General features: G+C 39.1%; 1 protein-coding gene across 5 annotated transcripts; it reads right to left on the reverse strand.

Moving 5' to 3' along the window:
• Positions 1 to 742: 742 nt before the first annotated feature.
• Positions 743 to 5,167, reverse strand: LOC113590189. 5 transcript variants are annotated; one of them, XM_027030255.2, is made up of 7 exons: positions 4,891 to 5,167; positions 4,444 to 4,620; positions 4,084 to 4,338; positions 3,828 to 3,881; positions 2,874 to 2,885; positions 1,179 to 1,301; positions 743 to 1,090 (listed from the first exon to the last, which is right to left on the reverse strand). In XM_027030255.2, the coding sequence occupies exons 1-6, from the start codon at positions 4,952 to 4,954 to the stop codon at positions 1,189 to 1,191; spliced, it is 675 nt and encodes a 224-aa protein (XP_026886056.1). In that variant the 5' UTR covers positions 4,955 to 5,167; the 3' UTR covers positions 743 to 1,090; positions 1,179 to 1,188. The 5 variants fall into 5 exon arrangements, with proteins under 5 accessions (XP_026886056.1, XP_026886048.1, XP_026886038.1 ...); XM_027030247.2 differs by having other exon boundaries at positions 2,874 to 2,888; XM_027030237.2 differs by having other exon boundaries at positions 3,828 to 3,920.
• Between the last annotated feature and the right edge of the window lie 8,962 nt (positions 5,168 to 14,129).

Genomic DNA, 14,129 nt, shown 5'->3' on the forward strand with positions numbered 1-14,129 from the left:
CAATAATTCGTTCCGGGCTGTACAGTAGGAACTAACGCAGTCATATTTTTCAATCTTCTAATACCGTTCGTGGAAATAGTTCGGTGGACTTCACTTTTACCTAAATTGTTTGAACTGCGTTTAGGTTGTTTTTATAGTTTTACTAATATGCTCGAGCCAGCAAAATTTTATTCATTCTGGTAACTGTGAGCGCTTCAAAGGTAGGTCTTCACACATTTCCTCTACCAATCTATCTAGGTTCATAAAAATAATACCATACAGGGATATTTAAATTAATTTTTTACAATATTTTTATAGAACAGTATAACCATACATTGGATAAACAAGGTAATACAGACAGTGACAAAATCTTATAATTCTAAGTGGAAGTGTCAGCACTTTTTACAATAATTCAATTGTAAAGCAGAATGAATACTGTGCACATTAATATGTTTTCACTTTTTAATATGAGCTCTTATTTTTATCATATGAGAAAGTTATCTTGCTCTAAAGCAGAATATTTGCATTTGCTTTTTGCATGGAACAGGCTAATCCAGCAGCAGATATATGCATCCCGAAGTTTTTTTTTTGCTAGAGAACAAAGAAGTATGGCATAGGGTAATACAACCTGATTCCAGCTGTCATGTGTCCTGCAGTGTTATCTGTATCCAGCATGATCTCACTGTGAAACGGACTGATTGGTTCAATGAAGCAACAAACTAAGCAACAACATGAAGCACCAACAAATGTTTCATACATGTAATGCTGGAAAAAAATGAGTTTATTATTATTATTATTATTATTATTATTATTATTAATAAAATAGGGCCTTTCTCACACTCAATGTCACTTTATAGTATTATATCAAAGACACACACACAGAAAAATGTAATAAGAAGCTAAGAGGAGGAAAGGTGATATTAGGAGAGGTAGCTAGGTTTTCCGCTGGGACTGAAAATACTGCAGAACACAGTCACAAGGACATTGTACTGCTGAATGATCCATCTCCAATAGTGGCTCCCATAATAATCTTGGTTTGAGGGACCACCAGTAGACCAGGTCCAGAGGACATTAGCATCCTTTAGCAAGGTGAATGCTTCCAAGAGGTAACCTAATGTAAAGAGATAATGACTTGAAACTATATCAAGCAATATTAAACAATATTAAATTTTTTGATCCAGTGCTGTTGAGTAACTCACCCTCACCCTGTTAGTAGGGAACTCTAGACACTGAAGGTATGTTACATGGTATGTGTTTGGTGTGTCCCTCAAAAGACATGCCCAAAGAATGTGTAGGGTAGTGGATGATGGAACCCAGAACACCTGAGAGACATATGCAGATTTTTACAGAGTGCAATTTGACCCAAGTAGTAGCATAAGTAAAATGACATAGTAAATGTGTGTCTAGAAGTATCTTAAGTCCAAAAGGAAGCCATAACAAGTTTTTGTTCACTTTTATTGGTTCACTTTGGATGCACTTAAAGCAGATTTCATATATTTCTGTTCAAGTTTATTGATCTTCATTACTGGGTTATGGTAAGGTAAGGGTTAGTTACAGCAACCCTAAAAATGAAGCCTATGTTATTTGGTAGAGTATGTGTGGAGCCTTATAAAACTCCACCCTTCTTTTTTTCCTGCTGTAGAATGTTTGTAAGGTTTTTGTCCTTGAACTGGAAGATATTTGTGGAGAATATGAAATTTTTGCAATGCCCTTCAACAAGGCAAGCTTCAACAGAACTTTCCATGGATGGGTACAAGACCCATTTGTTCTTAGTAACTTCTGACCTATAATAAAAATGTTTTGTTTAGTGTAGGTCTGTGGTAGTAAGCCTGAGAACACAAATTTTTGTTTCAAGACAAAAAACAAACAAATAAAAACAACAACAACCAAAAAAAAACTTTTATATAGTGTGTGTTGTTTGCATTTGACATTATTTCATAGATTTAAGACCAAAAAAATCAACTTCTAGTGCTGAAGGGCCACATTGCTGCATATGTAACATTTTCCTCCCTTTAGTACATGTGAACGCATTTCTGAAGGGCTTAGGAGGCTGAGGAGCTGAGAAGTTAAAACAAAACTTGTGCTTATGCTCGTCGTCCTTTCTAGCTGGCTAACTGAGCTGGCTGTCTTGGCTGGCTAACTAAGCTTGATGAATAACTTTAATATAAGATCATTTTACTCAACAATCCGCATTAGGGAGTCGAGCTGCAAGATCACAGCGCAAGCAGCACTTCTTCACCGCACATACAGTACATGCTACCTTTTAAAACCATATACTAATCTTTTTCCCTCAAACAGGCATTCTGCTACTAGGTATGCAAAGTTATAGAGATGTTATCAAGAAATCAGGACATTCCTGTTCTAGTGCTAATCACTCCTTGCACTCTTTTACATCTTGATGAGATTGTAATATTCTGGTAATGTGGTGTTATTATCATTTCTTATTATGCAGCCAAGCAAGCTTGAAGTTTAAAATCTACATGAACCTGTTAACACTCTGAGTACATTAATAAGTGAAACCAAATTAGGAATCAATTAAATAAAAAAAATTCCCCATATATTGGAAGTAGCCAACTAACAATGTTCATGAAAAAAAGGAGTAAGGCCAGCACTGTGGTTTAACACCCATGCCTTAAGCAATAGATGAGTGTTAAAATAGCTTTGGGCATACAAAACAGACTGGACATTCATTGTTAACAGTTTCATTAAACAGGACTGATTTCAAACCTGCTCAGGTACCCTAACAGCCATCGCCTACACTCAATCTGAAGCATATAAGTGCAGTCCAGTTAATACTGACATGAGCACTGGGCCTAAGGTTAATTTGTTATCTATAATCTGTTAATCGCTAATCTGAAGATGAAAAAAATCTTAAATTTGAAAATCTCACTTACCTCCAACTTGTGCTGCTGATATTTCATGATATCAAAGTGATGGAAAACAAGAGAAAGAAAAGAAATAGGAAGCAAAAGGGAGAAAGAGAAATGCAGAAAAATTGCATCAGGATTAACAGGATTCATCGATTTTAACATACAGTAATAATACACATTAGTGTGATTAGTCGTGTGGAGATAAAACTTGGCTGTTTTGCACCCAGGCATATTTTACAGGTTAAGATATTTTGTATCCTTAATCTCACATAGAGTCAAACTGCATGTAGGTAGAACAATTTAACAATTGACTAACAACTGACTAACTGTGTCGATTAATCCCTCTAGTAAAGTTTTATCCATTTTAAGCAATTCATTCTATGTTATATTCATGTTATATGTTTTTTTTCTATATATTAATTCAATCCTAATCTATATACAGATCATTTAACTATCACATTTTTATTTGTGTCCCAGGTATGTGTTCATTTAGTAATTTTGAAGAAAATATTTTTGGAGTGTTTCACATTTGATTGTGTAACGAATGCCCGAGTGCCGCGGGGTGTGGAACAGGGCGCACAAGACTCTCTCGACGGAGTGAAACATTTAATGACATAAAACATTTAGGACAATAGTAGTACTCACACATAACAGTAACATCGAACATATACACACCTAACGCTAAGGATAACATAGACATACGCTAAACAAACACCAACAAGGGCTACACGAACATGGACATCAACATTATACGCAGACGCTAAGAAACAATGACCAACCGTGAAGGGAGTACTGACAGGGGTTTAAATAGCCCAGCAAACACTGACGCTTAAGCCCGTGACAGACTGAGTAATGCTAATTCTCTAACGGGGTATCACTAACTCAGTTGAAACATTTCAGTGCTATGCTAACACCATTGATAACTTAAAAAAAAGAATACCAGTTGTTTAAAGTATTTGTACATTCTGTATGACTCACCATGTTTTTTGGACATCACGAAGCTTAGGAAGATAAGACCAGTGAAGACTACTGCTGCTAGCAGGAGAACCACAACGGTGATCATGTACATTCCTGGGATAACATTTGCTAACTTCAACATTTTGAAGCAGATTTATAGATAACAATACAACACTAGGAATACACATATTGTCTATGCAAAAAAAACGTCTACTGACACATGTTAGTAATGCTGAGCTTTGAGTCTAAGTGACCAAAGAAACGACGTAAAACGTACCATCTGAATTCTCGAGGTAATGGAGCTTTTCCAATAGTTTGGCACATTCCTCCTCTAGCTGCAAACCCTTTACAATAGAGCGCGCAGTATCGTGATTCCATATCTGCCCCAAAGTACCTCGCTGAGGCTCATGCGCCGTCCATGTGTCGTTGGCTGGATATAAAGCCAAAATATATTTGCCATTCTGGTTGGACCACAAAACAACTCGTTGTCCTTTCAGTCTGCACTCCCGCAAAGGAATGTAGTTGAGATTGTCTGAGGATTTAAAATAGGCAAAGCACAGTAGCACGGTGTCAAACTTGTTTGCATCAAGGATCATTAAACTGAAAAAAGTAAAATGTTATTTTAAGACATTCTTACTTGGAAAGGAACTGTTATTCTCTACAGTTATCAGTGAATCGATGGATATTGCAGTGGTGGTGATATTGTACACCCCGTCGTGGAGAAGACCTACTGAAACACCGTTGACCCAGACAGCCTCCTTCATAGCCCCACTGTCCTTCACAACTCCTGTGCGACTGTACTGAATAACTGCGTCTGTACAGAAAATCCAACAGTTAAAATAACTCCCACACAGTCCAAGTTACTCTCCAAGTGTTGACACTGATTCAGTGTATCTCGAGTTCATTCTGCACTGGACACTGCTATGTTGCAAAAATACATCGAAATAGTTGGTACGTGCATTCCCGAGAATATTTAAACGGAAATGCAACGTTGGATAAGGACTTGGTGAAACTATTAGTGTTAAAATATGCACGGATTAGATCTGCAAATTAAATAGGTCTGGCTAATAAGATAAATATTTACCGTCTGAAATACCCAAAGACAGGTCCCAAAGAAAAGCCAGTTGTATAACGAGCAGCATCTCCATTAGACAGGAGATTCGGTTCTTCTACTTTCTATTAGGTTATTTGCGGTTTCTCTTCAAATTGCCGATTCACTATGAAAAGTTAAACTTCACTATAGAAGTTAAAATTCAGCCGTAACCGAAAGCATTCGTGCGAAATGATTTCCACGCACATCGAAAACAAAATCGCTTTTTTCTTGGGCTTCCTAAATGCGCTCTTCTCCGATATTATTTGTAGGAAGGAGAATAACCGGGGGGGCGGGGGGGGGGGGGGGGGTGCATACTTCACTCATAGTAAGCAACCTAGAGAAACAGTTTGTTCATAGGACATGAAGTCTTCGTTATAAAGCCTACTGACGATGTACTGTTATTATCTAAATAATAATACAATACGCTATTAGATATTTTATCAAACAGTAGGCCAGATCAAATAGTAATGCACATTAAGCAGGTTTTGGATGGCCTCTTTAACTGTGCTACATACTGCTGAAAATAAGAAAACCGGGAAGTCCAGACTGACAGCCATGGAGTGATCACAGACCCTGGGTAACCACATTCCACTCTGTTGTAACCAGATTTTAGTTATTGAAATATGAACAAAGTACTAATTCTGAATCTTCTCCTCATGTCTACAAAGAACACTACAGACCCCACTGGATTTTCACATGCTGTTTAACAACTCTTTGTCTTTTCTGACACCCATTACATTTGTCCCAGCGTGACTACTGATTCACTGACAGTCAAAGTACAAACAGAGAGGAGTGCAACATGTCACCAGTACTGAGTGATACATTTGACATTTTTTAGTGCAATAGTTAATTGTTGCTCACATTCTGACCCTTTTCCCCCAGATATATAAAGTGAAAACCTAAAGAGGCCAAAGATTTCTTCTTTGTTTCTCTTTGGCACAGATTGTGTTTATGAGTAACCTTATACATGTGTGAGTTTCTGCATAATACAAGATTATGGTTATTAGAGAGGACACAATGTTTATTGGGCTAAAGTAAGAAAACCTGATATCTTGTACTAATATTTGTATTAGACTTTTGTGCAAATTTTTCGAGACACTCCAAAAGCTTGTATATGTGATGCCATTTGTATAATGGAATACATAGGTTATACTGTGGAGTAAAAGTGTGCGTGCTGTGTGTCTGGGGGATATTTAAATATTTTTTTTAAGATTTCTATTTTAACCAGCATAAAGCAGAAATGCAAAGAAAAAAAATCTGAGGGAATTCTTCCAACCACACAGCAAAAAATAAATAACCCTGACATACACGGGACATTCATGTGATACACGTTTTGTTGCAGTAATCTTCAAACTGTATCTTCGTGACTAATATAGCTATAATTGTAGTTAGTATGCTTAACATAAAGGTGCACGATATATATATATATATATATATATATATATATATATATATGTATATATATAAATATTTGGCAAATGTTTAGATGAAGAGCACAAAAATGCATTTAAAATTGTAATGTTTGTAAACAAACTTTAAATATAGATATGGCATCTTATTACTTATATAAAAAAACCCATTGTGAATCAAACTATAACCGTAAATGTACTACTCAAGAAAGAACATTTGCCATATCTAAACTTCCAATATTCCAAGCTATGTGGTAATTTCAAAATAAGATCACTGAAATTAATATTCCTTGACACACACACCCTCCCACACACCATATGTATGTCATATTATGTTGCAGATTTGCTTAACTGGTCACTGAAAACTAGGTCTAAGCAAAGTTAAATATTCAACTTCACATGGGTTTTATTGTAACTCACCTGCAATTTAAGTCTGCAGTTTATTGTTATAGATACACTTGTGACAAACAGGTGCCAGGCCACACAGTGGCTGTTGAGTGTGGCCCGAGTGCCACAGGGCGAGGAGCAGGATGTACAGACTTGCTCAACGGAGACAGACATTTATTGATGAACATTCACAACATCATCACTCACATATAATACAAATAGTGAACACAAACATGGGCACTGAGAAGGTGAACAGAGGCACAAACATGAACAAGAACAGGATTAATGACTGACCATAATGCACACACTAACAAGGGTTTAAATACATACAAACAAGACAAGACTAAACCGATGCAGGTGTGTGCTTAACAACTTAGGCATGGTTACAAATGATGCACAGTCAACGAAGACCTCCCACATCACACGGCGGGCCATATCACATGACCAGTAGAAGGGGAGTGTTCCGTGACAGATGTACATTGCATATATTGTATATTGCACAATATGTTGACAGTAAAAAAACAACAATAACTTTCATTTGTATAACACTTTTCTCAAAAAGGATGTGTAACAAATCATCAATAAACAATAAATGGCAACAAAACATGCAAACATTACACCCAAAATTCACCACAAACTACACAGAACAGCTTTATAACTGGATACTGTGATAATATTATCCAGTCATAATATGCAGTAAAAGGACTTTAAGAGAGATAGTATATTGATGAATAAAGAACAGGCTGTTGCATGACACACAAAAGAGTGAAAGCACTGAGTGAGGAGATTGCATTCACCATAAGCAATAATTTCATTCAATTTCATTGATTAACACTGACCTTAAACCTGCTTAACCACCCTAACCAGAATGGGCTGGGATCAGTGGGAAAACACATAGGTGCAACTTCTCCCCAGCTCATGACCTCACTTGTCAACACAATATCATCTTTTTTCTTATTTTTATCAACTTCTAATGCATTGTACTGCTTATTTTATCCTTTAGATACATAACAATCTACAGTTCAATGTAAGCAAGTCACCCATGCAAGGTAAAGAAGAGTATACAGCTCCTGAAAAAGACATTACAGCAATTAAATTAAACCTAATCAGGCACTTGTAAGATTTTATATTTGCACTTGACCTGTCTTGTTTAGTAATTGCTGTTGAATTATATTTTATTGTGTAGTGAAGTATTGTATTGTGTAGTATTGTATTGTATAGTATTGTATTTTAGCTCTCATTCTAGGTTTCAGCACTTACACTTGATTCTAGCAGTTTATTGTTTTAGAGTATTTTGGAGTCTAACCTAATTGTAATAGCTAAGGATCTTAAAGTAGACATCTTAAGCTGTTTTCTAAGTCGCTCTGGATAAGCATCTGCTTAACGCCAAATGTAAATTTACATTATAAATGCCCCAGGAGCTTCCGTTAGTGTCCAGCAGGGGGCAGAATGTCACATATATGGTGTTACACTACGCTGATGGGGTTGAACATGCCTCCATAGAAAAAATATTTTTACTACTATTAATACTTCAAAATAATCTGTTATTGTATTTTTATGTGATGTATTTTATGTTGTGATGTATTTTATTTTATTTCTTCTTGTTCAGAAGAAAGTGTGTGTTAATGGAATATTTCCATAATATGAATCTAATGTAATAACAAAGGCAATATCAGCATGAATGGTAGAATATGATAAGTGTGCTGCCGTTTGTAAGTGATTAAGACTAACTGGTCTCACATTCAAAACACGAAAAGATTTTATGCAAGACTCAAGACAGTAGAAAAACTGTATGTCATTTAGTTCTTACTGACCTTCATTCACATTAACTGAATTGTGAACTGAACTGAATACAAGAAATAAAATAAATTATGAGGTCATTACCCATTACCAAGGAGACAGCTCTCCTCGGCTCTTCTCTCTCTCTAACTTTCTCTCTCTCTCTTTTTGTCTCTCTCTCTCTCTCTTTCTCTGTTTTCACAAAAATGTAACTATACAGTCCCTATTGGCAAGTGTTCTTGACACTATTTAATTTCACACAGGCAATTTAAGTATGGATGAAATAGAAACTCATAACATTAAAATCTGATTGCATTCACAGGTGATAGTAAATCCTTAATTTTAGTCCAGGATGAAATACAAGTTAGAACTATCATTATAGGTCTTAATTTCTCGGAAATATACTGTCACAGATGAAGAATGTGCAGATGAAAAAGAAAGAGTCTCCAACAGAAGTGTTTAATGAAATGAACAAAATCAAAAGACAACATAAAAGTATACTATCTACAACAAAAGAAGCCAGCATAAAATCAATGACTGACAAATGGTCATGCAAACTAAACAGGCTTAAAAAAACAAAACAAAAAACATAATCATATAATAACCCTGAGGGGGGTGCAACAATAAGACACAACACACACCACCTGAAGGAGATGTGGACAAATATAAATAAGACATTTACATTTACATTTACAGCATTTAGCAAATGCTCTTATCCAGAGCGACTTACAAAGTGCTTTGTCATTTACTCATAGAATATCCTAGTACAGAACAGTAGGTTAGAGTCCAACATACCAATGAACTAGAATTATAAGTGCAATAAACAATAAGTGCTAGACTTTGTTAATACCCTACAATAAGTACTAAATCAGTCAGTCAATATGTGAGCAGTGTCAGTTGTCTTTTAAACATTCTGCAAATAGATGGATCTTCAGTCTGTGTTTGAAGACTGCAAGGGACTCTGCTGTCTTGACAGCAAGTTGGAGTTCATTCCACCATCTTGTAACCAGGACAGAAAATAGTCTCACTGCTTGTCATCCATGAGTCCTGAAGCAAGGTATTTGAAGCCGAGCCATAGTTGAGGTTCGAAGTACTCCAGGTACGGATTAGGCTTTGACCATTGACCTCATGTATGAAGGAGATAGTCCATTTTTGGCTTTGTAGGCAAGCATCAAGGTTTTAAATCTGATGCGTGTAGCTACCAGGAGCCAATGAAGGTGGAGCAGTGGAGTAACGTGTAAACTTCAGAAGATTGAAGACCAGTCGTGCTGCTGCATTCTGGACAGGTTGTAGAGGCTTGATGGCTTTTAGAGGAAGACCAGCAAGTAGCAAGTTGCAGTAGTCTAACTTTGAGACCACAAGAGACTGCACAAGCACCTGGGTAGTTTCCTGAGAGAGAAAGGGCCGAATCCTTCGTTTGTTACAAAGAAGAAATCTGCAAGACCGGGTTAGATTAGAAACATGAGTTGAGAACGACAACTGGTTGTCCAAAGTTACGCCCAGGCTACGGGCAGCTTCAGGTGTGACAAAGCAAACGCAAGAATAACATAAACTTAACATAACATAAAAAAAGTCCACGTGTGTCACTGAATGCTGGTAACTGTCAACAGGAAGGGGGTGGCACTGTGACAGTACCCCCCCCCCCCCCCCCCCAAAGCACACACCCCTGGACCGCACAATCATTAGTGGCAGCATAACAAAACAAGGGACAGACGGTGTGGAAACAGCAGGCACCATGCCCACTTGGGCCTGGGACACTCAGCATACCATGCCACCCAGAGCCCGAGGGCGGGAGATACTCTAGAGAGGCAGGGAGGCCTTCTCTTGTTGATGGGGTTCCTCTCATGCTGGAGCCCCCTTCCTGTCCACCCAGCATACATAGTGCCCGCTCAGGTCAATGGGACACATGGTGCTAGTGTCTCGGTTCCAGACAGACATGGTTCCCATCACGTCCCCTCCCTCCAGCCCCTTTGTTATGCTGCCGCTGAAGCTTACGCGCTCCAGGGATGTGCCTTTAGTGGGGGTACATTTATGGTGATGCTCCCCACTTGCAGCAACACAAGTGAACTTATGTTTGTTTTGTCAGATGTCTTGCTTATGTTTGTCCACGCCTCCCTCAGGTGGTGTGTGTTGTGTCTTATTGCCACACCACCTCGGGGTTATTATATGGTTATGTTTAGCCTTATTTAAGCCTGTTTAGTTTGCCTGACCATTTTTGGTCATTGATGTTACATTGGCTCTTTTGATTGTGTTAGTAACGTTTTATGTTCTGTTTCGTTTTCATTCCTTTCATTAAATGCTTCAGTTGGAGACTTGCGTTTGTTTCTTTTTATCTTTTTGTCTGTGTGACATGAGGAGGTAAAGCAGGATGCAAAGTCGAGTCGTCTTACACACAACAAATGTTTATTGTCATACAAAAGACAACTACGTTGTTAGCAGACAAGGACGGCCACACTGACAGGAACAGGCACTGACAAAAGGGGAAAAAGTAACAGGTACAGTGATCAAAAACAAGGAGAGGCACAGTGACTGGGACAGGTACAAAAACAAGACTACATAAAGGGCCATTAAACAGTCTGAGAAGGTAGCAGGAGCTCCAGCCAGTCCCCCACTTGTTGGCTGGGTCAGAGTCCACCCCGGCTGGACTGGATCCGCTCTTGCCGATTTGTGTGGTGGCGGCTGCTCCGGCTTAGGCGCACGTATGTCTGGAGACGCGCACGCTGATTTGTCTTTCTCTGGGGTGGGCGCTGGTGATGCTGCCTTCTTGCCTTCGGCTTAGGCGCTTGAGCTCTGGGGCTGTGAGCCTTTGCGGGGGGAGCGTCCTCATCTGATGGTGCCTCCCTGCAAGCCCCATTGGGCAGCCTACTTGTTCAGCCTACAGCACCTCCTGGGCGGAGCCTTGGGTTGTACCTTGGGCGCCGGAGGCCCTTTGCTCTCGGAATCCGCCGATGCGGTATCCATCTCCGAGGGAGAATCCCTATGGAGGACCTCCTCCAACTCCATCGTCGGATTCTCTGCCTGATAGACCTCCAAGTCAGATCGGAAGCTGATGTCGGTGCATTCCGATCAGAGGCTGACATCACTATGGCCCTCACTCCGTTCATACTCCCCGTAGTACTCCTGGTGGTCCCAGTAAGGGTAATAGGACCCCGCGGAGTCTGGACCTTGATACTGGTCTCCCTGGTACCAGCTGTCACAGCCCATCAGGGGCCTGAAGGACTCCACAGAGTCCTCCCCTGAACCACCCCCAGTGCCCCCCAAAATTCTTCAGGAGCACTCTCCCCTGTCGTTGCGGTACCAAGAGTGCCCAGGAATATGGAGGGGTTCCCCGTATGCGCTGGGGAGGTTACGAACGGTTACGTGCCTTCTTCCCCTTCTTTTTCTTGTTTCTCTTTCCCGGCATCCTCGGCTGGTCGATGTTTCTGTGACGCGAGGAGGTAAAGCAGGATGTGAGGACAAGTCGTGTTAAACACAACAAATGTTTATTGTGACACAAAAGACTACTGTGTGGTTAGAAGCTAACCGGGTTTAAACATCAACAACACCTATTCTCAGATACAAGACTTATATACATGCATACTAACAACACACAATAAGGAGCAGGTGTGAAACACAGGGAGGGCGTGGCCATACAGACGAACACACACACACACACACACACACACACACACACACACACACACACACACACACAGACGTTGGGACGTTGGGGGAGGGGCCGCACCGTGACAGTCTGCATATTGTTCGCTCTTAACGCATAAATGTTTTGAAACAAACATAGGTGGATCTAGATTTTTATTAAACAAAAATATTTTCCAATGTACAGTCATATGTCTGACATTTATTTCAGTGCATTCATTGCACATGTATGCCTTGTGTATTGCTGCATATTATTTGGTGGTGAATAGGAAATAACTTTATTAGGACAGGCATCTTGATATATGTCCATCAATATATCAATTTCCCTGAAAATTGTGCAACTGCTTGATGTGTGAATGGTGTCTATTTTTATACATTTTGTGTGGAAAATGGATCGCAGAACACCTGGGGGTGGGGGAGAATGAGATGGGGTGGATTTTCAGCTCAGGATCCACAGCAGCTCTGTGGAGAGGACATGTGGTTGTTATGTATATGCTTCACTAACAGTTTAAAATTGCCCCTTTGTATCAAATGGCAGCAAGCTCAATCTGACACCCCAGCTGGGATCACTGAAACATTCTCTCTTTCTGTCAGTCCTTCTTTCTTCTTCTTTCTCTCTCATTATCTCTTTTCCTCTCTTTTTCTCTCATTCTCTTCCCTCTTTCTCTCAGTCCCTTTCTTCCTTTCTCTCACTCTTCTCATTCTCTCTTCTATTTCTCACTCATTCTCTACCTTCTTTTTCTCTCTCCTTCTCTCTTCCCCTCTCATTCTATCTATTTTTATTCTTTTGCTTTTGCTCCCCTCTTTCTCATTCTCTTTCTGTATTTCTCTTTTATTTGCCCCCTCACCATCTCACTCTCTGCTCTGAGTGAATGCATGTTGTGTTGCATAACTCACCCTGGTTCACAGAGGCCATGTCTCTAATTAACAGGACTCTCATTATGGGCCAGTGTGCAAGAAATTAGCTGCCTACACGAATGAGGGTGAATTTTATTTTTGTTCTTTGTGAAATTCGGACTATAAAGCCTGGATCCGAAATTGCACCTAGCTTGGAAATGATTTTTATTTATTGTGCGTATCATATCATCTTGTAAAATTATTCTATATACTTGCATAAACACCATCTATTTTGAGTAGCTGAAACTCTAGTACTTATTGCCTGGTATTGTTTGTTATTGCATTTATTGTTGTCTGATATAGAGCCAATGCTTATTTTCCACTTCTAGGTACCAGCATTGTTTCCTGTATTTCAGCAGCATTCTAGTTCAACGGTATCTGGAACTCTAACCTACTATACTGGCTAGGATACATTCTATAAGTAGATGACAAAGCAGTTTTTAAAGTTGCTCTGGATAAGAGCATCTGCTAAATGTAGAAAATTCAAAATTTAAAATGTGGAATTCCTATAATCCTTATAATTCCTTTAGTTTGTTTGCTACTGATGAAACTGCAAATGTGCTCTCACTTGTTTACACCAATATAAAACATTCATTATCAAATTACATAGCACTTCACAAACTTGACTCAAGCCAATACTCACTGAACGTAACCCCTGGAATTTGGCAACATCGTTCCTATTTGTGTTGCTTACGTCATCAAGGATTTCCCAGTCTTGCCATTGGGGGTGGGCAGGCTACCTCAATTTCTCCTAGCAACTAGCGGCGTGAATCCCAGAAGATGAAGAGTTCCAATAATGAACCAGATCTCACAGAGAATTTACCATATACAACTAGCATTGGAATTTTCCGACAGTGCCTATTTGCGCTTTCTACACATAGGCCTATAACTTATCGCGACTAATAATATTTTATGTTTTGATGTATTGTCTTGATATTAAAATATGCTCCTAGTGTTGATTATGGTTAACAGTTTCTGTTTTAGCTAGACACCTATTAAATTATTTCCGCAACATCTAAGGCGTTATTGGATGTAAACTGGACCTTAATTTGGGGGATAAATTAAAGCGCTTGCGCATGAATGCGCACATCTCTCCTTCCCCCAAGATCTGATTCGCTA

This window comes from Electrophorus electricus, chromosome 7, assembly GCF_013358815.1.
Source record: "Electrophorus electricus isolate fEleEle1 chromosome 7, fEleEle1.pri, whole genome shotgun sequence".
NCBI classification, from domain to species: Eukaryota; Metazoa; Chordata; class Actinopteri; order Gymnotiformes; family Gymnotidae; genus Electrophorus; species Electrophorus electricus.